We start from the raw sequence: 24,085 nt of genomic DNA on the forward strand, positions 1-24,085 counted from the left end.
TTCTACCAAAAGAGATCTCCTAGAGAGGTCGCATTGACTGGAAGGAGGAGGTCAGGGATTTGTTTACCGGTAATGTTTTCTTGAATGGAAATGGATATTCCGAACTTCCTGCCCATCCAACTATATTTTTCTACTATAGAATCTGCAGTCAGATCATAAATTGGTGGAAGATGGAGCCGAAATACAATAGCTTCACAAGAATAAGAAACTGGGAAGTGTATACTTCAGCCAATGTTTGGCCACTTACTCTCCATACAAAATTAACATGATGGTTTTATACACATAACATTTAAATGGCCATTGTATATTTTTCTGTTGAGGAAAAATATTTAAGTAAATAAGCAGCAAGAATTATAATAAAAACTTTTTTTTTAAATAAAGCTTCCTATTATATCACTGTAATTACGCAGTTATTTATTTTTGCCTTTTTAATGCTTCAGTTTTCCTTAACTATCCTGATTTGGTAGCTCTTCAGGTAAATGTGATGCCCTTTTTTGGCATGCCTCATTGCCAGCCCATGGCATTAAATGAGATAATGTGTGTAATCCCAGTGCCTGGCATAGAGTACATGCTCAATAAATGGTAATTATCATAATTGCTAATGATAAAACTCCACCACTAACAGTTCAGTTTGGTCAAACCTCTTTAAAAATATAAATAATTCTGGAAATATTTAAATTATAATGGAGTAATTTGGTTTGTATTATTAATTTCCTTGAAACTTTGGGGGCCTGGAGTGGGGAAAAGTTACAAAACCAGAATGTATCTGTCTTCACAAATTTGGTCAGAGATATCTATAGTGAAAAAGCTAACTTTGAATTCTAACTTTTAAAATGGTAGTAATCTATAAGTTTTCTAAAATATTTAGATAAAAATATATTTGGCCCACTTGTGGCAGATAATCACATGCTTGTAAAATGGATTGGAGGAAAAGCTTAATGAAAGCTTATGGTTCATTTTCAGGCTAACTTTCCTTTAATACTGGACCCCCTCCCCCAAAGTCACAAAATTCCATCCAGAACCATGACTACTAAAACCAGCCAGGAGGACTGGTCAGAAAGGTGAAACATCCTGATGCCCACCACACATTTTTATTGCTTTGATTTCTAGCAGTGGCATAAATATTATATCATGGTCATTACTATAAAGATACTAATACTCTTTCTTTAGAACCACCTAGAATCTGACATATTCTTAGAAACAGTCATCATTTTTTGATAGTGTCTAATTCAGAGAAATGATTAAAAGTTTCTTTAAAGTAACCTTGATGACTAAGTAATCAAGTTAGCTGACACATTAAATCTTCTTAGAGTCCTACCTGTACCAGGTCTTAATCCTCAATTTGACTTCTAAGTTTTTCACTTTCTTTTCAGAAACTGATGACTGAAATATACCCAGCTTCATATGCACAGCCTTGCATATCTATGTCTACTGATCTGACATTACTCTTGTAAAGGAAAGCCCGTTCATTTCCCTATAGTTCTCTTAACGACCACTCCTCTCCATCTCCCTTCCTTCAGATCTTCAATTTGGATGACACAATTTTTACTCTTTTCTTGGTATTGTCCCAAAGGAAGTTATTGAGTGAGAGAGGATGAAAATTTTCAATCCTTTAAAAAATTATTTTGATATTTTTAATCACACAAGATTCAAGAGTATGCTGTGTAAACATAGAAGCTATGAAAAAGAGAACTAAGAAGGTGGCTGAAGATTTTCCAAGTAACTGTCTCCACTGGGATGTTAACCTGGGAATGGTTTTATAAAACATGTAGAAAATAAGAAAATGGACATGTGGATTCATTGAGGAGCAAAATAAATAAGAATATTTTATTAAATGACAAATGCAGAATTAGGTATCATCTCTGCCTATGCCACTGACAATGAAATAAGACAAAGGGATAAAGTGCCTTGCAAATCCAACACCACAAGAAGGCATTAAGATTTGGGAATGAAGTAAATAGACTTTACATCTTGCTGAACCAGAATCCTCGCTTGTACTTCACACAAAGGGTCTTGTCACATAAACAACAGATATTGTACACATAAACATGTACAAAAAAGATAACAGAAGGAATTCTGCTAGAGAGTCTGTTTCTTCAGCCTTGATACGAGGCAAAGCAAAGGTTTCCCTTGTCAGGTAGATGGCTAAGAGGGAAGAAATAGTCTGGAACCTCCTGAGAGGGCATCTGAACCTTTGGAAAGCAATGTTTTAGGACGCCTGTGTAGTGGTGAGAACTGGTGGAACGCAAGGGTTCAGGCATAGCTCATGGGCCTTTTCTGGCACAAATGAGGGTCTAAGATCAAGGTACCCATACTAAAATTTCCCCAAAAGAACATGTAAGTTTGCAAGTGCAACATCAAAGTCAAGCTAAAACTCAAGAGAAAGCAGAAAAAAACAAGTTCCAGACAGGATTCTATCATACAGAGTTAACAATAAAGACATCCTTTAGGGCTAGTTTGACCTCACTGTACCCTGGAAAACTCATTTTGAGAAACACTCTCTCCTTGAGAAACACAAAATGAACCAAATCCAAACTTAGTCACAGAACAAGTACTCAACAAATGTTGATTGTCTAAATGCAGATATAGCAACTATTTAGCACATACCAAGTTGTATGAGAGATACTAAGAGGCTATGGAAAAGATGACTTAGAAACAAACAAGACATAGTGCTCAGCCCCTGGGAACTTCAAATTTGTTCTGTCTGTTACATAAGAAGTAGTATATTAAATAAAAATAGCAAAGTGCACAGCAGATGCATAATGTATTACAACTTATATGAAAAAGAGCAAAAAACTAACAACGTATATACATTTTACAAATATTTCCACATATATTCATAGAATATCTTTGAAAGAAAAAAGACAAAAGACAAGAATGGTTTCTTCTGGAATGGAAAACCAAATGAGTAAGAGGATGGAATGGAGCCCTATTGGACTTTTTAAATTTTAAATCATGAAAAAGTATGAATTCAAAATTCAATTGTATTTAAATAAAAAAGAAAACTAAACAATTCTGGACAGTATATAAATAAGCATCAAATTGCATGACAAAGGCAAGCAAATCAGGGGTAAATATAACGATAGAAAAGGAATTCAGGAGCTGTTTTCCACAATTTTAAAAAAAGTTGACTTCTCATAAATTAAAACTGCTTTGATTAATGAAATGTTTAAATATTTTCAAATGTCCAGGAACACACTGGCTGGCCACCCAGAGCATCCCCTCCTCTGGCAGCATTCTAGACTTTCCTCCTCACACCATCATTCTCCTCCACTACTTTATGCTATGATACTGCACTACACTGAAGTAATACTTGTTTTTTTTTTTCTCCTTAAATCTCCGGGCAGAGCTTCGCTCAGCTGGCTCCTCACACAGCAGAACAGAGGGTCGGACTGGCGGCTCAGCTGGCGGGCACACCGCTCCCTCCCTCCTGGCCTCGGAGGTGAAAGAGGAGGGAGGGAGAGGGGCGGGGCAGGAGCGACAGGCACGGCAACCTCGCTCTGGGCCCCCTCCCCAGCCAGCACGCCCGCGAGCCAGGCCAGGCAGGAGCCACGACACATGCTACATTTTCTTATTGATGTCCCCATTATACTACGTGCTCCTTGAGGAGAGATGCTTTATCTTGCTCACATCTGTAGACTCTCTGCCTGGCAGGGTGACTGACATGCTAAGGCACTACCTAAATGTTTGTTGAATGAATTAATTTCTTAAAATAAAACACATCTGTAAATTTTATTCTAAAAGGACAGTGGGTGACAGTCTTGAAAATCTGAGGTCTGTTATTTATTGTCTTGGGCAAGTTACTTTATCTCTCTGCTCCCTCAGCTGCAAAATGGGTATAATAATAGTGCTTACCACAACACCCTTGTAACAGGGATGAAATGAGACTATGTGTATACATAGTTGTAAAGCTGATAATTAAATGTAACAGCTATTTTGGTAACATCTTATTCTGAGGTCTGAGAATAAGATTATTCAAGTCAATCCAAGTATCAATGGGTTATATAAAGTAATATCCTATGCAAACAAGTGGTTCATTATCTATACTTCCAATATGCTGATAGTTATAAAGTATATCAAGCACTTCACAAATAGTATATATTCTACTGGACTCACACAATTCTATAATCAGTAAGTTTGGTTTGGTAACAAGATTTAACTTAGGCTACAGTATATCTTCAAAAGAAGTCACCCACAATCACACTCACATGACAAGACCACTCAGACTCAAAATAAATAGAAATAACTCATACTTAAATAGTGTTGCAACATCAGGACTCACAATCACCCAGAAGACAACACAAAATATTAAGTGAAGGCAAAGGGCCCTTCTGCAGGAACTGACCATTAATTCAGGGAATCTCAACCTGTTTTCCTAGGATGAGTGATGGACAGTTTGTACGTGGAGGTTCATCATGCAGAAGCGTCCTTCCTCCTTTTCATTTGCGTTGATGAGTCATTTTGAAGTACCAAGCTTTCCTTGCAGGCCACCCTTTGTTCTCCTCCTCTTCTTTCCCAGCTTCCATTTTCAGAGCTTGGGCCTTTTAAGTTCTACATCATCTGCCTACTTCATGCCTCTGGTCATGCTCAGCCCTGACGAACTCAAACGACAGGCTAAGAACCCCTCTTTAAGATCAGAAGTTTCAATGCTGGATTACGTCTCCTCAAACTGGGGATCTGGAGAGTGATAATGAGAAACATAAGTTATATTTGCTAGATGATACAATAAACTTGCAATAAGAGAAAGAAACAGGTTATATTTATGCCTAATTCCCTTTCTATGATAAAGTGTAGCCAACCATTCTGGTTTGTCAGGAACTATCCTGGTTGTAAAACTGAAAGTCCTGTCCTGAGAAAACCCTTAGTCCTGGGCAAATTGGGATGGTTGGTCACCCTAGGATGCTCCAAACAACATCCACTCATTAGCTTTACAACACAAATGAGTGCCATGGGCCACATAATGAAACCTGCTTGAACTTGTCCAAGATAATCAGACTTTAAACTTGGGCTCGTTGTGAAGTTTGGTTTCTAATTACATTTTTAAAAAAGAATTAGAAATCTTAACTATAACTTTCTTCCCAGTTCAATCATCTCAGTGAGGTCTTCGTTGATCTTTTGTAAATGTAGACATTTGTGGTAAAATGGATTTAAGTGAATAGGTTAAGAGTAAGGTTCTGCGATCAGGCTAGTGGGCCCCAAAGTCTGATTTTTGTTAGATTTGTGTTCTTGGGCAATTTATATTATCTTCTTGACCCTCTGCTTTCTCTCCTATAAAATGGGGATAATTGATTTTATGGCAGGGGGAGATTAAATGAGGTAATGCACATGAAGCAGTTAATATAGTGCCTGATACACAAGTTTTACCTATTTATCTATCTACCTACCTACCTACCTATTTGTCTATCATCACCCATCCACATAAATCAACTTCGTCCCCTTATTACAGGGAGATGTTAGGATGCAGAGCAACAGAGACTTAGCAGGGAGAAGCTGCCTCCTTCCCTCACCTCCCCAAAAGGCCATCCCTAAATCTTAGACTGTGGGAATAGTTCTTGAGTAGGGAGGCAAAGAGGAGCCAGTAGTTCCAACAGTCAGCATTATGTAAAGTGAGGGGAGAGTAAGGCTGATAACTTTCTCCTTGTTATTACTTTAACTTTTGGTTTCCTTTTCCTTCAACTTCTGATCCCCGCTAAATTCTTACCATTTTGTTTCCTTGAGTTTGTATCTCGGGTGACACATTTTTCCACATCCATCATTCTCACTTGAAAAAAGAAAAGTTATTTTTATTTCCACATATCACAACTCTACATCCCACACGGTGACTCAAGTTTAAATCCCATGTCCTTATGAAACATTTTTAATCCCTTAGGAAATCTGGTAGACTTCCTTATTCCATGAGTCCCAACCTCTGAGGTTAATTCAACAGTTTAGGGCACATGCTTTTGTTCCTAGATTTTCTTCAGGTGTATATACTTTTATTTTCCAACCCTACCCCAAAGATGGACCATATCCTGAGATACCTTATTATACACTGATTTCCTAACACTTCCTAATGCCAACTAATTATTTTTCACATGGAAATGCAAGTTGGCAACAGCAACCTCTTGAACAAATCAATTCTATCTCAGGATCTTCCTGTCACTGAAACTTGGTCCTTATATTCTGCCCGATTGTCTCAGTTCTGTTAAGTACTCCTTCTTTAGAAGAAGCTGACCTCCACTCCCTCAATTACACCACTTCCCAGATCTACCCACCCTCTTAAGGGGTTGTAGGGAATTTCTCAATGACTCCTGGAATTCCCTTCCATTTTTCACTTCCCTATTTGACATCAGATAACTCTGTACACAGATCATCATTGGCTCCTTTGGTGTACTTCTCAAAGTATTAGGGAAATGTTTGATCTGAATCATCTTAAAATGAGAGGAAATTATTTGAATGGATGCATTTTCCTTAATTTTAATTGGTCCCTTAGGTAAATAGAAAACACACATGAAAATTATCTTAAAAAGCATATAATACCCTTAGGCAGAAATCTTGCAAAATACTCTACAGTAAAAGTATCACTACTCTACATAATGAACTATGTTTATTACTTAAAGCTCCCTGAAACCAGCTCAGTATAACAGTGCAACTCACGCAAGACAAATTTAACTGAAATCAACAAGCTTTTTAGCTTTTTCTCTCCTGTAAGTCTGTGGTTATTTGCATGACAGAAAGAAACTGTATGACAACCTCCACACACACCTTTTCTCTCACCCCTCACCCCTGTACTCATGATCTTCACCCAGCAATCGTGCACAGCTTCACTATAACTGCTATGAAACAATGGAATGTCTGTGCACCACCTCGCAGAGAGGCAAGTCAGCTTTGCTTGCAGTCATGATCCAACTCTAACTCCCTTGGAAATGTTACTGCAATATTCACTGTCACCCTCCAATGTGGGTGATGCTGCAGAACAGCAAAACAAGCAGGACTGGAGGAAGAGATGACACACAGGTTTGTGTGGTGGTATAGGTAAAACCTACTTTGCATAATTGAAAGTTGGCCCTGGAAGGGAAGGTTAAGAGGTAGGCATTGAATAAATCACCATTTCCTGCTGGAGGCACCCCTAGCATGTTGGATAGGGCAATTCCTTATTACATGGGATTGTCTTGCGTGTATCAGCAGATTTAGCATTCCTGGCTCTGCCTACTAAGTGACATTGTGAAAACAGTACCACCCTCATACATTTCTCCACAACCCCCAGTGGAGACTAATGCAATAAAGGAAATACCATCTCTTTTTAGACAGAAGATGACTGTCAGGATTACACCAAGAACCAACAGGGCAGCGCCCAGAACCACCAAGTGAGTCCTCTTTTTCGCTGGATCCACATATGGCTCTGAAAAACAAAACAAAGGAAAAAGAAATTGATAAAAAGATAAAATCTTCTTGGGAATGGGCCAAGAGAATAATCATTTTTGAAGTTTAATTTAGGTTAGCTGCAGGTTAATTTTCTTAAATACTGAAAGTTCCTGGCCAGTGAGTGGTTGGAGTGCTGAGATACCTCAGATACAAAAATAGGAGCAGCATGGAAAATTGGAAGCAGCTCAGGCTTTGGACAGGTGGACCTAGGGTTAAGTTCTGGTGCCAATCACTAGCTTTGAGATCTCCAGCAAGTCCTTTAACCAGCCTATAAAATGGAAATGATAATGAAATTTTTGTGACACTAATGTTTATAAAGTGCTTTTCACAGGGAGTGGCTGCTCAGTACTATATGGTAGCCTCGATTATTTCATTTCTTGCATTCTTTACTATAAAGCCTAGCAGCTGACTGTACATGGCAAAGATGGAACACAAAGGCCAACTAGCACTGCCAAAGAGCTCCAACTTCTCCATATCTGTGGCCATGACTGGGGACCATTGTTTGCTATCTTTTTTCTCCTCCACAGTTGGCATATCTCAGGACATCTAATCACTGGCACTTCTCACCAGTCTCTCTGTCTCCAGTCCCATGCAGAAAGGAAAGGAGTCTTATGTCACATGACTCTCAGAGACGGCTAACTCCCGCCTCCCACCATTAGCCATGATGCCTGACTACCTAGTTCAAGCTCTAAACTCACAACAGCAGTCAGCCTTTCTCTAATGGCTTGCAGTTTACAAAGCCTGTTCATATCTATTTTATTTGAGTCTCAAAAATAACTTTAAGAGTTAGGTGACACAGGCATTTAAAAAAAACCTCCAGGGTACCCATGAGGAAACAGACTGAGAGTAGTTAGGTGAATCACCCTAGGTCTTCTCACAAATAAGCTGTCATAAAACAGCTTTTAGATGGCAGAAACAAATTGGTGCAGCTCCAACCAAAGCCAAAGTGACTCAGACCCAAGTAAGAGCATCTCTTTAATTTTCTAAACTTTTTTGTTCATAGGTCCATCCTGGATTGTTGTTTCCTATTGTTTGACTTTTCAAACCAATTTTTTTTTAAGTCGTTTTCTCTGAAGTACTAAGTTTTGCTGTCAATATCTACTGGGGGAAAGGTAGTGAGAAGTGATTCTTGGAACACTGCTGGGTTTATAGTAACATCATGCTCACCAGTCTCACTTTCTCTAAAGATCTGAGCCTCTCACCAGACTCTGCATCCTGCCCTACCCAATTGTATAGGAGAGTGAGATTTAAAAAAAAAAAAGTTGAATCTGTGAAAATAAGAATCTCAAGTCATTTTCATACACAGTAACTAATTTAACCCTATGATGGCATTGCCCAGTAGTTTATAACTATATCAGAAAAAGTAAGCACATAGAAGTCTAGTCACTTGTCCAGGGACTTATGTCCAGTTGCCTTATGTCCTATGCACTAAGCAGACTGCTTTGAGTTGGAAGGTCACAGACTACCTTGGGGGAGGCAGGGAGTGAGGGGATAGGGAAGATCTCTCTTGTTTGGAATAAGACAGAAAAGTACATTCCATTTGCTTCCTGCCACAGAAACCATGGAAAGAAAAGAAGCAGCTCTGATGTGCTCAGATTTCGATTCCTAAAACATGGCCTGAGCTGAGCTTTCCTCTCAGGTGATCCCCTAGGTCCCCCAGCCACAAGATCATTTCCTACATGAAATGGGATTGCCTGTTTTCTTATCTATTTCCTGGAGAGTGTTAACTGTGTTTTATCTTCTATGAGCCCCCAATGCCTGGCATGTAGAGCATATTCAATAAATATTTGCTGAATGTTTATTAAGTAGCAATATGACTTGGTTGAATGGAGGTGAGGAAGCAGGATGCATTTTGTAAATATAATGTTGTTATTCATTCATTTAACAAACAATGAATGCCTACGATGAGCAGGCATCTCAGGCTAGATACCACGGGACAGTACAAGACACATTTTAATTGAGACATTCAGAATATTACCTGGGATGACCAACTCAGCTGTACTGTTTTCCTCATGACCTAACCTCCGGAAAATGCAGTAGAAAATCTCATTAGCTGTTGTGTTGATTCTCAGCGAGCTGGTCACATTGAAAAGCTTCTCCTCCCTCTGGGAACTGGTGACGGTGGTTTTGCCACTCAGGACTCGGTGGTCACTGCTTGTCCAGATGACTTCAGCCTCAGGGTAACCCTCAGCCTGACACGTTAGTTCGTGTTCAGCCGTGACTGGATCCATAGAAATTCTTTGGTTGATTTTGCGGTATGGAGCTAGGTCATGAGCAAAAAGGCATGGCTTTAGCTTAGCACGGAATGAGACATGTGGCTTGGTGCTGTCTACTTTAGAAAGAATGTCAATCCAGGCTGTTCTCAGAGAAATAAGCTTAATGTTCAGACATCTCAGCATGTGGGAAATACCTGGTAGTTCTGCCTCATCTCTTCTATTTATACTTGAGCCAAGTTTGGGCTTAAAGGAACAACTATCTTGCTATAAGAAGCATATTGCTATTTTCATTGGGCTCAAAGTAAATGTACAGATTAAAGAGAACTGTTATTTTTAAATCAGCAGTCTTTCTATCCAAACATAAAATATGTCTGTCCATTTACTCAAGTCTTTGTATGTTTCTCGATAAAGTTTTATAGTTTTTACAAAGGGCCAATCCATTTCTTCTTAAATTTATTTCTGGATCTTTTCTTTTTGTTGTTGTAAATCTGTCTTTATAAACATAAGCCTTTCCAGCACTGTCCAGCACTCTTTTCTTATACATTATTTAATAAACAGAAAATCTCATTTTGATGTGCCATTCACTTCTTCAACTTTAGGTTAATAAGAAATTAGGTATGAAAACAACATTATGCCATTGTAAAAATTGATACATGGTCCTAAATGATACTTTTTAAAGTTTAAATGTATTTTTTTAATTTTAGAATAGTTTTAGATTTACAGAAAAGTTGCAAAGATAGTACAGAGTGCCCACATACCTCCCACCCAGTTTCTCCTATTGTTAACCTCATACGTTACCATGGTACATTTGTCCTAAGGAACCAATGCTAGCACATTACTATTAGCTAAACTTCACACTTTGTTCCATTTCACTAGTTTTTCCATAATGTCCTTTTTCTGTTTTAGGATCTCATCTAGAATACCATGTTATGATACTTATTTTTTAAAGTTTTTATGCTGGTTATTTTAATATATCATTTAAGTATACTCGAGGAAGAAATTTTAATTAATTTTAGACCATTAGCTTGGGACCCTTTTAGGATTGAGATATCCAATGTACTGAATATTGAACTTTATTCATGTTTATTCATTACAAGTATGTGAACATGTTATTATTCTGTTGGTATAACCTTTATTTTACTCTTAATATTTTAGTGTAATCACTAGTGGTCCACCTAGAGCCTTAATTCTCCACTCTTTTACCAAAGACACAACAATGGTTTTGTGATATGATATCTTTAGAGATTTAATACAAAACAGTCACGATCAAACAAAACTGAAATAATGATGTGATGTTTTTGTGCTCTTAAATCAATGAAACCACCAATGGAAACATTGGAAATCAACATAATCACAATTTCAAACCACATAAATAATGGTTCTCATGAGAACTTGAGTCCTCAACCTTGTATCTGTTATGTTTAAGAAACTTTTAAAAAAAAATGAATCCACTGATTATACCTTATGAAATAATATTACCATAACAGGTTCTTATACTACATAGCTTGATTTCTAGACAATTAAAATTCCAAGCGTAGAATCAGTTAGTAGTAAACTTTGAGGGTAAAATATTTGATTTTTTACTCTTCTGTTATCATTTTTTAAAGAAATAAGAATAAAGGAGAATGTTGTTTCATGCCTGAGCATATGTTTAAATGTGGCTTACCTCTAAGGGCCCAATAAATTAGTGGATTCATTCTACTCACTAATTAAATACCCATTGCATTAGTCTCTCAAGTGGGGCACAGGTATTGGGATATAACAAGAAAGTATTAGAACCTCCACTAATATTTATTTTTATCATAAAAATTAATAATCTAAGCTTAATAAACTTGACTGATTGACACTGGGTCTCACTTTGTGTGCCATATGTGGGTCTTACAAAAATAGGGGAGTTTTCTAACACCAAAGGGAGAACAGTGACTTGTTTGGGAATATTATAGATTTTCAGATTCTCTCATTTAATTTTAACTAAACTAGCCTGCTTACAAAATGAACACTTAATTACTTTTAATTAATCAATTATTAGTAATGAATTAATTTAAATATTAAAGTAATTTAAAACTAATTTTAAATTTTCCCACAAAGAAACAGGATTGAAGATATTACCAATAATTCAAATACAAACCAAAAGGAAGTGACAGGAGTGTGGTAAACACAACTTTATGAAGTAAGACGGTAGGTACCTAATTGGAACTGATAAGGTATTGGTTAAAAAAATCTCAAGATTGTCAAGACCATCTACCTTTGTTAAGAGAATTTCACCTAAGGTATATTATGCCTTGATATATTAGCTAATGATAGTGAACCATCATAATTAGTAAGACATTGAAAATATTGTTTATTAAATTTTCATTTTATCTTTTAAAATGTCTATTTTTGTACATTTATAAAATGTACAATGTATTAGGTTGAATTATATGAAATTGATGATGTTCAATTTCTTTTTACCTTTTAAAAATACCAATTTCTTATGATATAACCCTATATATCAGCACAAGTAAATTCTTTATAAACACACACATACACACACACACACATTAGTTTTAACATGCTGTACTGATAGGGTAGGTAATCAAAAACATTTTCAGACTCCTGGTTTACTAGATCTAGCATACACATGTGCTAATGCAACTGTTCTATCAAGACCACAAAAAGCTGAAAAGTAATTCTGAAGTCAATGTACCACTCAATATATACTCTGGAGGTACAAATACAGGAAATAAAACCTAGTTGTTAAGGGCAGAGACTTCAGAGCCAGATTGCTTGAGTTTAGTACCTGGTTTCATCATTTGACAGGAGAATGAACTTTGCAAATAACTTAATTTCTTTGGATCTCACTTTCCTCATTCATAAAATGAGAAGAATAACACTACATATCATTGTATCTAAAATGCCACTTACTGAAAGACACACTCAGATTTCAAGGATAGTAAAATGTGAAAAACATGACCTGATAAAGCCCCTACTCCACAGAGTCATTTGAGGATTAAATGAGATAATAAAGGCAAACTGCTTAGGACAGGGCCTGGCATGTAAGCACGACCTAAGTGTTCATTACCACGGCTACTACTGCTAGAGCTGCTCTTCTTCTGAGTATTACCATTTAAATGCACTCACGTGGCATTCTTTAGAAAGTACTGACAGCTCCTGATGAACAGTCTTAGAAATAAATTTTCATGTATCCATGTTTCAAAAATTTTAGGCTTATCCTATTTGAGGAAATATGTCATTCATTCATTCATTGCATTCATTCAACAAATATATTTTGTGTGTTATTGTGACACTACTACTCTCATATGCCAAGTCCCAAGGATATAGCAATGAACAAAACGACAAAATCTCTGTGTTTGTGGACTATATATTCTAGAAGGAGAGAGATAATGAAATATATAGGTATATATATATGACATATTAGATGAGGATAAATGTTACAGGGAAAACTTAAACAGGGCTGGTTGATGAATGTGGGGGAGAGATGGGCTTGGTCAGAAATGATAGTGGTTAATCCTTGGTCCAATGAACACATTAGCTTTAATAGGATAACTACACATAATTTGTTCTTTCAGTTGCCTAATCCCATTTAAGTTCTTGAAAGTATAAATGCTCATTTCATTTTCCCTATTAGTTTCAATGTTTAAGGGAAAAAAAATTCAACTCAAAGTCTGATGCCTGAGTGTCTGGAATTTAAACAAACATTAAAGGTGCAATAATACCCAAAGTGATAACAATAATTGAGTTAATCTAAAACTAAATGCTTTCAAATTTCAGTTTCGAAATGTTTCACCTTTGAAATCCCATGGTGAGTAAACTCCCTGTGGGGAAGCTGTGTTACCAAATGTTTGCAGTGATGGGAAGAGAAGCCTGCTGGCGTTACTGTGAAATTATTTGCATGTGGAGGTGACTCAGGAGTTCTACTTCCTTGAGTTGTAAAGCTCATGCAAGATGGTCACCAAACTTCTTTGGTGACACTGCCTCAATGCAATTGAAACTTGGTGGCTATCTTGCTTTCAGTGCATTTCAACCTTCAAGACCACTGTGTGCAAATGATAACTAGATGTACTGGGACCAGGATGCCAATTTAGTAATTTTTAATACAAAATGGAATCGTCAAACAAATCACATCCTCAAATCCGGTTGGTCATTTCCTTTGTTCTATCAAAGATCTGTCCTTGGAAAAACCATCAATGCCGAAAGAGTTCCTATTGTGTCAAACCATAGCAAAAGAAATTACAAATCCATAAGCAACGTTACAGATCCCAGATAACCTAGAAGAACACCCTTTCTCACTACAGGGACAGCTGTCCCACTCTCTACATACTCCCTAAAGGCTGAGGAGAGACTCTTTCTGGAAGCAGGAAATTACACCCTATACTTCCTTCTATCTGACTGCCAGACTTATGCTCTTCCTCCCCACCTGAGATCCAGCAATGCTGACTGTTCATGGAGCTAAGTCTTGATAATTTCTTTAATGTCCTGAAACAAAGTATGCTTTGATGTTTGCTGATGGACTGAAGAAAAGTTGAAAATCCCTACCTGGGATCCCAGCAGCTTGCTTTCATAAATATCTGTTCTAGAGAAGCACATAGTAAGATACAATTAAAATTAAATCTATGCCACAAGGCAAGTGATATTTTTCTTGACAACAGAAACATTGAGCTAGAATTAGAGATACAGCAATGTACCATAAAGTAGATGCATTTCACCTACTCCCTATATAATTTTGATTTTGAGTTTATAATTATTAGTTATCCCTCTATGATAAACATAAACTTTTCTACTTATATTACTGACCTTCAGATTGATGGTACTTAGGCCAGGAATAGAAAGACCGAGGATTGAGATTTAATTTTAGTCACATATTAAAAGGTCATCATGTAAACAAAAGAAGCAGGCAGATAATCTCAAAACTTTAACTTGAGAGGATAAACTTCAGTTCAATATCAGAAAGAGATTTCAATAGACTGTGGAAGGGAGGTCCAAATGACAAGAGTATCACTATAAGAACTATGTGAGCAGAAGATCCTTTGGAGGAATTTCTGTTCTTTGGGCATTTGTATTAACTGCTTTTGCCTTGGATCCTTTGAGCCCTCAACTCTATAAACCTTAACAGTGAAAGCAAAGGTAGTTAGCTAGGGTGTTTTCCTTTATTTAGCTAGAGACAACCCAAAACTATGAACCCAGGTGACCTGATGTCATAGTCATAGGTCAGTACCCACGAATTTGACACTCACAGTTTCTCTTCAACACTCCAAGGTAACATTGGTATAGATTTTTAAGATGAACGTGTGCCCAGTGAGCATAATTTATACTATCTGAGGAAGAAGAGTTTATTCAATACTTGACATGATTTTTTTTTTTTGACTTCACAGATTGACTTCAAGTCTTTTTGCATGTGAACCTGACAATGAGGTTTGCTTTTAATATATTTATTTGGGTTTGACATAGAGAGATTCGAAGGAAAGAAAATGCTGGCAGATCTCATAAATTTAAAAAATGCGTATTGCATTTAAAAATTCCTGGAAGTACACACAAAGAGTGATTATTATCTTTTAATGCCATGGAAGATAGTAGTGAAAGAAGAAGAGACACTTTTGCGGTTTATTTTATTCCCTTCCATGGTATCTGAATTATTTGCAAGTATATGTATTACTTTTATAATAATAAAGTAAAGACTAGGAATTTATTTTTAGGAAAACTGAACATAACATGAAACATGGCTCTGTCAGGCTTGCCTGGGGAATTCCAGGGACTGTCAAACAGTATGTACTCAAGCAATGCTCATTGGATGGTTGTATGAATGAGTGAATGAAGAGACTGCTGCTGTGAAAAGGCTGGACTTCCAGGAATGAAAAGCTCTCAACATTGGAATGTGGTTTTAATAAAGGCTGTGCCTCTTTAACTATAGTAAGTCTTACCATTGACTTTCAAAGTAATCCGCTTGTAGTCGGCACCTCCATAGCTGATCAAGCAGCAGTAAACACCTGCATCCTGCAATTTCACGTCTGTGATCTGAAGTGCGGCCTTTCCCAAGAAGAGCTGGTCCTTCAACAGCTGGGCCCTCTGGCTGTAGCTACTGTGCTGAACATTCAGGTCTTCCTCCCCATTCACAAATTGAATAATTTTCTTATCCTCCATTTCCCAGTAAACAACTAATGCCAACAGGTTTAATTGTTTGTCTACTGGAAATTTGCATTCCATTGTCACATTGCTGCCATACTCTACCACATACAGGTCCTTGGGAACTGTGATAGTAAATGCTGAAAAGAAAGATGACCAATCTTCAGAAGATGGCAAATTCCTCAAAAAATTTATAAAATGAGCGCAGGGTTTATAAACGCTTTGTCTGGTCACTGACGTGATAACTGCATTTAAGGACCTACTTCCCTGAAATAAGTATTTTACTCAGTGGACTTAAGACATATTTTAGGATGCTAGTTAGAATAATAGAACTAGCTAAACAAGTTGTCCCAAAATTCATAAACATATATTACTATAGAACTATTACAGTATTATACTATAGAACAATATATATTATAAGGGTACTTATAACCAGGGAGACTTTGGACAACCCCAGAATGTCATTTGACTAGACACCTATTTGCTTTTTACGTAGTCTACATCATAGATTCCAGTAGTCCTGGCTTTTTACTGCCCTAAATTCTTAATCAGTTGTCAGGCTGGAGGTACATGAAAGTAGAGATTTAGGGAGGGTCTCAGGATGATGCCAGTACTGTGTTATCCTGATGCTCTGTATATACTATAATTCTTCCTTAGGATATACTCATTGGGAAAAGCAGGTCATAGAGCAAGGTGGATAGAATGATCCTGCCCCTGCTTAAAACAAACATGTAAAAGTATACTCTTAGGTCATTTCCCCAGATATTTTCAGTAATTATCCTTGGGAAATGGATAATGGATAGTGAGTAATGCATAAAAGGATATGGGTTAATTTTGTTTCTTTCAGTGTGTCCATACATTCTATATCTTTGTCCAGTGAAATGGGCTTATGAAATGTTTTTGAATTATAATGAAGGAAAAATAGAATGTCCTCTATAAAAAATTACATCCATTTTTATTGTTTGTTTTTATCTTATAGTTAAAATATTTAAAATACAAAACCTAATGAAAGGATCTTTACCTTTCATGTCTTACCTTTCAGCAAACAACAGTAAGCCACGAATGTAAAAACACTACATATCCTCATTTTTCTGGAATGACCTAATTATGGAAAACACAAAAAGGAAACTGCTTTACTCAATAATTTAATACCCAAACATTATGGGGCTTGGCAGTTCATACTGAAATAGTCTTCAGATAAGCAGACAATGACTGATTTCTAAGTGTTGAAATTCAGCGTGGAATTTTAGAAATTCAATACCTTCACTTAATATATCATAGCCATATAAAGCCAAATGAAAAAAAAAAAAGGTACTATCTCGAGAATTTGTAAGTTTAATTACAAGGCCTGAAAAAAACTTGTACACTAAGAAAACGCCAAGAATAAAATATTACACCAAAATCCTCTCAACTATTTTATGTTTTTTCTATAGTGTAACATATCAAGAAATCCAAACTGCCTTATACAAAATTTCAAGGCAAGGAGAATCTGACCTGCATATTTCCTACACTTCAATGCCTTTTTTTCTTCCTAACAGCTGAATACTTTCATCCTACCCTTTAACAATTCAAAATAGTTATCTCTGCCACTTCCAAATCATTATTCCAACCATGCCAGTGGTCCCCCAGGTGCCATCCTTCAAAAAGCTCCTCTTTTGTCCTTCACTTATTCCAAATTATAAATTATACTCCCTCAATAAATTGATTCCACTAGTAGCAGGGGGAATGAGGAGAAACAGTTGGATTCAACCACTTCATACTAAGATGTGAATGACTCACAGACACTCTTTCAGGGGTATCTGCCTAGATTCTACTCTTTTTTTGTCATCCTCTTTGTCATCCTACTTCTTTATTTGAGCAAGCATTTATTGAGCTCTTCTGTGCCATGCACTATTTTAGGTATTAGGGATATAGCAATAAATAGTAGGGAAAAAAAAAAAAACCAAACCACTCTCTTCTTGGAGCTTATAGTTCAGCAGAGGAGTAAATAAAGGAGCTTTGTACTACAGCAAATCTGTTTATTTATTAACATATTTTATTTCTTGTGTTATATACATATTTACACTTTGAGAAGAAAGTCAGTTTTTCCCTCTTAGGGTCTCTTTGACCTCTGTATCCATTACAAAAACTCACAACTGATCAATTAATCAATGTTACACATATATAAGGCAGAAGATTTATGCTATGCATATAAAAACAGCTCCTAAAAATCAGTATGAAAACTATACACAACTCAATAGGAACACAAGCAAAAGTTTTAATATACAGTTAAGAGAAAAAATACAAATGACATCTAAACATAGGAAAGGATGCTCAATCTCACCCATTAAAAACAGTGAAAGTTTAAGACATGAGATACCATTTTTCAGTTACTAACTTGATCAAAATTATAAAGACTGCTAATATTTAGCATTTGTGAGAATATGAACAAATGGGGTTTCTCATTCACTAATGATAGGAATGTGAGGTTGTATAACCTTTTGGGGGTCACTTTGGTAATTGTCATTAAAATTTTAAACGTAAATCATATTAGCTTTCACTTCCTCTCTTCACTTCTCCTTTGTTGGAAATGTATATAACAAAAACAAAAACACACATGTATAGCAATAGATGTCAAGAGATTAGTATTTCTAATACTAGTCCCAAGCTGGGAATACCCTAGATAGCCTAAACGGTTAAATAAATTTTGGTATACTCATACAATGCCATACCATAAGGACAGAATGCATGTAGATGTGTTGATTTTGCAAAGATGTAGAAAGTAAGTTGCAGAATGGTATGTGTATCAGAAAACCACTTTTGTCAAAAAAAAAAGAGAGAAAAATTTGTGTTTAGGCATAGAAAATACACAGAAAAATCCATACCAAAATGATGACAGTGATTATTCCTAGGAGTGAAATTAGAGGAAGGATAGGCAGGTTTTCACCTCTTTGTAGTTTTGAAAAGGAAGAAAGAATGGGAGAAAAGAAAAAAAAGGAAGATGAGATTGTGAATGACTTCTTTGGTGTTTTTCTGTGACCAAATTTTCAAATAAATGGATATGTTTTACTTTCATTAGAATAACCCCCCCCCCAAATTTAATGAGCCAATATATAGAAAACAGATTGGTGATTACAAGAGATGGGGGAGGGGCAGAAGGGGTGTGAAGTGGATAAAGGGGGTCAAAAGCACAAACTTTCAGTTATAAAATAAAAAGTCATGGAGATGTAATGTACAGCACAGCAACTATAGTTAATAATACTGTTTTGCATATTTGAAAATTGCTAAGAGAGTAAATCTTTAAAGTTCTCATCACAAGAAAAAAATTTTTGTAGCTATGTATGGTAACAGGTGTTAACTAGACTTATTGTGGAGATCATTTTGCAATGTACACAAATACTAAGTTATTATATTGTACACATGAAACTAATCTAATATTATATGTCAATTATACCTTAGTAAAATAATTAATTTAAAAATTTAATGAACCTTTTCATCTTGCCAAGCTGCAAAATGTTTGGCAGACAAAGGAGTATAATGGGAAGAATCCCAGAACCTCCAACATCATAGCTGAGGAAGAATAATAGCCTTTGTTTATTTTTCTGTTTTTCTTCATTATTAAAGTAATATAAGCATATTACAGAAAATGAGAAAAGAAGGGGAAAATTACTGACAATTCCATCACTTTAACCCAGGGAGCATTTGATAATCCTGGAAACATTTTTGGTTGTTAGTGGGGTGAGAGAGAGGGTGCTACTATCTAGTGGTAAAGGCCAGGGATGCTGCTAAACATCCTATAGTGCACAGGACAGGCCCCACAGCAAAGATCTACCTGGCCCAAAACATCAGCAGTGCCAAGGCTGAGAAAACTTGCAACCACTGTGAGCATTTCAGTATGTATTTTTCATCCATTCTTTTCCCCTATGAATCTTTTTTTTTTAATAGCTGTAACCTTATTATACACTTAACATCCATTTTTTCATTTAATATTATGACATAAACATTTTCCATTTTACTACATAATATTCATAAGCATCTTATTTAGTCATCCTATAATACTTAGTTTCCTTGTTATTAGGTATAGGATTGTTTCCAATTTTAAAAATATCCTAAGTATTTGTGTACTCAGCAAATATTTGTTATATACCTCCTGTGCACCAGGTCCCAGGCTAGGCCCTAAGGATAGATTTCCCCAAGTGGAATTGCTGAATAAGGAGAAAACATTTTCCTGGTTCGTGATACATGTGGATAATTGGTGCTGGTTACATTCTGTCTTCACCTAGCACTAGGTATTGTTTAAAAATTTTTTTTCCTAATTTAATTATAAAGTACAACTTGAATTTTTCATGGGTTTGTTGATTGTATTAGTTCTTTAGTGAATTATCTGGTCATTTTTTTTTTTTTTTGCCTGTTTATCTTACTGGTTTCTTACTAACCTGTACAAATCCTTCATACGCATATATATATACACACATACAAAAAGGATAAAATAAGTCATCATCCTCCTCTTGCTAGTGATAGGTGCATAATTCTTACTTCTCTTCTTTGTCTGCCCTCTACATGGGAATAGGGATGGCAGCCAGGTCTGTGATAACACAAAGGTCATTGAAATGATGCTGCAGCAGCTATCTGGTGTCCTTTCCTCGAACCAGAGTCGGTTATACCACAATTATAAAATACTAATATGACATAAACACAAATACACTTATTGGGCAGAAGAAAACTTAAGATACCCTCAACTCCAAGGAAAGAACCACTGAATAAAACAGAGGGACATTAAACCCACTCGTGAATTACAACTAATTTTCCCAATGTTTATGCCATACTCTGCTGGAATTCCTATCCTTGAACAAATTTGGCTGAAATTTTTAGAGGTAATAAAAGTTTACTGGAAGGTGATGGATTAGATCTGATATTTACCTAATTCCTCACTATACCTCCTCTTCCAACAAGGCACCATTCCCTTGCAGTGCAGGCTTTGTTAGTGGGGGGAACAGTGGAGGAAAAGATAGAGACCATGTGAATAAACGTGGTCTTTGACTTCTAAATCCCACATCAGGGCAATTGGTCTAAAAGAACACGAACATCTTCTTCAGGTAAGAAACTCTGATGGTGTATCTGAATTCCCAGACAAAAACTAAGACATTGAAAGAGTAAGGAAATGTGAACTAGGGAAGAAGTGATGGTTCATTAGGATGAGGAACTAGGTTTGTCCCTGGGAGAACCCTGTATACCATTATGGAACTGATACTACTCTGTCTCCCTAAGGTAGAATGGGTAGGAGGAAAAAGGGGAAAGAACTCAAGCTTTTGTTCTCAAAAAGAGAAGCAAGGAGTATCTTGATATCTGTTGGTTCGGGGACTCCTTTGCATTTTACCTGGTGTATATGAACTACGATCTGAGTAAAAAAATTCCTGGAGTTGGAAAATGGTCTCCAAGTGAACTGAAAAACCACCAGGTTAAGAGATCTGATCTATTAAACCTCTACTAAAAGAGAGCTGATCAAGAGAGCTGATCTATTAAACCTCTACTAAAATATCAAACTCTATTGTACTCAACAAAACCCTGCGTCCAGACTCCTTCCCCTCAGTTGCACTGAGACATTCTTGTACATTTCCCAGATGTGGCTTCAATTCCCAACAGTTATTTCTGTGGCTTCTTTTAAGAACACACTCTGTTTGTTGTCCTGTAACCTCTGCCTACTCTCTTCCACTGAAAAAAAAAGGCTAACTTTTTTTTCAGAGTATCACAGTTCTTAAAAACTGTTTGTCAACTGTCAATGTGAACTGGAACAAACTTTCTGGAAGGCAATTTTCAATTTGTATCAAAAAGCCTTTTAAACATCCAGACTTTGATCAAGTAGTTACACTTTTAAGAGTTAATCTGAAGGAAACAATCATCAACGTCCAGAGATTTATATGCAATGATATTCAGTGAATGGCTAAGATAGCGAACCACTGTAAATAATCTTTATGTCCAGCATGAGGGATTAATTTTGTTTGATTATCCAGAGCCATGGCATGTAGCTATTTTTTAAAAAATCACATTTTTAGAAAGCAATTTAATTCATGGAAAATCATTCCCCTTAGGTGCAAAAAACAAGGTGGAACAATGATACATGAAGTGCTCTCTGCGTTATAAAACAAATCCAAACTCAGCTTTGACACAGGCTAAGCTCAATGCATCTAAGAAACATTTTTCCCCCTTAGGCTCCTTTCTTCCATCTTCAGGACTACTTTAGGTCCTCAGAACAGATAGAGCGAAGAACTTCGGTTCGAGTTCGAGTATCCTGGCTCTCACAGCACGAAGGAACTTTAGAAGATGCTGCAGGTGCGATGACTGACCCACAGCAGACTGCTAGTGAGCCGCAGAGGGTGGACTAGAACCCAAGTGTCCCGATCTCCAGCCTAGGAATTTCCCTCAAGCGCCGGCTACCTACCTCAGGGCCACATTCATGAACATGAAGAAACATGTATGTATTTACAAGACTGACATTAAGCAAAACTGAATTCCGCCTAGTGAAAGGCTAAACGTGTTCCTTGCTGTTATTAACCTTGTCAGGTAATCGGTTCTACTGCACCCAAACCATCACGCTTCCCCTTTCCCTTCTCCTCTCTCCACCCCAAAGAAAGGGGCTATTGACAGTCTGCTTTAAAGTGCCGAGCGAGATGACCAAAGATGCTGGCCTGTGAGCGAGAACGCTCCCTACCTGCGAACGGGGACTCGAGGCTGGCGCGGAGGCTGCGGCGCTGAGCCTGGGATAGTGATGACCCCCCGCGGCGGGCAGCTAATAAGCTTAGCTTTTTCGGTGAGTTCCCCGCCCACCCCTGACGCAGATCCAACCCGCTGACACTGGCTGGGTAAATTTGGACTTTCATTCTTGGAATAAAAAAACAAAGTAATGGAAACCAAAAGTGAAACTTAATCCGGTTCCCGTAAAAGAAAAGTTTCAAGGATTAAGACAAACCAACATCTGATGTTTTAAACAAAGGTTTAAAAACAAAACCACGTCTTTGAGATGATTTCAGATGGTTTTACCTTTAGAATCCGCACTCTAAATTCTGCCACGAGGTTCCCCCTTTTCTGATAAAACATTTTTTTACAAGACCATCTTGTAAAAAAATCATCTTGACATAACCTGATATAAATCTACACTATATAGAAAGTGAAATGACAGGCCCACATGCCTTCGATTTTTATTCTTGAAAGTAGTGTATGTATAATAGGAAATATATTTTTAAAAAGTGGATTTGGTCACTTCCTCAAAGTTCCTCGACATAGTGAAATTTCAATTGCTTTGTCATTAAAGTAACTTCCCATGATGACTTACCACCTTTTAAGAATGTTTGGGATCTTTGCTATCTTGCTGTCTTTGAGATCCAGCTTGGGGTAGCACACGCTAGGTGAAGGTTAAGAAAATCCTCTGGTAACTCCGGATCAATGATGGAGCCCAAGCTGAAACCCCGTGACTCACACAGAGGTGCTGACAGAAAGCACCCCCACTACTTGAATTTCTAGATGCTGCTTTCACCCTTGCTCTTCCCTCTCCGGCTCTCTAGTGCTGTCTCCCTCGTTCTTTCCTCCTTTCCTCCCACCTTTCCTTCCTTCTTTCCTTTCTTTCTTACTTCTTTCTTTGTAACTTTAAGTTGATAAATTAGACTCTTCATTGTTTGCCTTTCATGTTTATTCTTTTCAACTGCAATTCTAAATACTACATAATGGATGAATACTGAGATGTCCTTGACTTGATTATGGCATTTGCTTCACAAGTAAGAATTTTTACATTCTTAGAATATCACCTATTTTTATTTCTTAACCTAGAAAAGTACAGATGATAATACTGTCTTTAAAATCTGGTGGGGAATGTGAAATTCTCTTTAGCTTCAATAAAATTGTGATGGACTTGGAGATTCAGCTCAGACGCTTCCTCTTTCATATTTCTTTTTGGGGCCAAATAGTGGAATAGTGTATAGTTTTCTCAACCTTATTCCCTGTGATATTTTCTATTTAATCAACTTTATTTTTCTAAAAATGACAGTCAAGACCCAGGACATAGATTTCAAGACCTACTAGTTTGGTCATGATTATCAAGTGGGAAAAAGCCGGCTCTAGAGCCACCTACAACTAACCAGCTGAGCTTCCTTGAGCAAATAATTTACTGAGTAGGCAGGATTAAGTAGTATCCTCTTAGATGGCCCCTATGATCTATGAATAGTTTTTTTAATTGGATGGGGGGGCACAATGCTTACTTGCTTATTTATTTCTTTTACCAAAGCACATAAAGATCAGTAGGGAAGGCAGGAGGTGAATGGAATTTGCCTTTTTCTAAAGTTGTTGAGGGGAATGGAAGGTATTTACTCAGCTTG

General features: G+C 36.9%; 1 protein-coding gene across 3 annotated transcripts; it reads right to left on the reverse strand.

Annotated features, from left to right (window-relative positions):
• On the reverse strand, window positions 1-23,469 carry CD274 (CD274 molecule). Of its 3 annotated transcripts, none has more exons than XM_032477716.1 (7): window positions 23,053-23,469; window positions 16,776-16,841; window positions 15,539-15,880; window positions 9,383-9,667; window positions 7,274-7,381; window positions 5,702-5,761; window positions 1-4,677 (listed from the first exon to the last, which is right to left on the reverse strand). In XM_032477716.1, exons 2-7 carry the CDS (start codon window positions 16,825-16,827, stop codon window positions 4,655-4,657), a joined length of 870 nt encoding a protein of 289 aa, XP_032333607.1. In that variant the 5' UTR covers window positions 16,828-16,841; window positions 23,053-23,469; the 3' UTR covers window positions 1-4,654. The 3 variants fall into 3 exon arrangements, with proteins under 3 accessions (XP_032333607.1, XP_014416021.1, XP_014416016.2); XM_014560535.2 differs by having other exon boundaries at window positions 23,050-23,469; XM_014560530.2 differs by lacking the exon at window positions 23,053-23,469 and adding an exon at window positions 22,429-22,692.
• Between the last annotated feature and the right edge of the window lie 616 nt (window positions 23,470-24,085).

The sequence above is a fragment of the Camelus ferus genome, chromosome 4 (assembly GCF_009834535.1).
Source record: "Camelus ferus isolate YT-003-E chromosome 4, BCGSAC_Cfer_1.0, whole genome shotgun sequence".
Lineage (NCBI taxonomy): Eukaryota > Metazoa > Chordata > Mammalia > Artiodactyla > Camelidae > Camelus > Camelus ferus.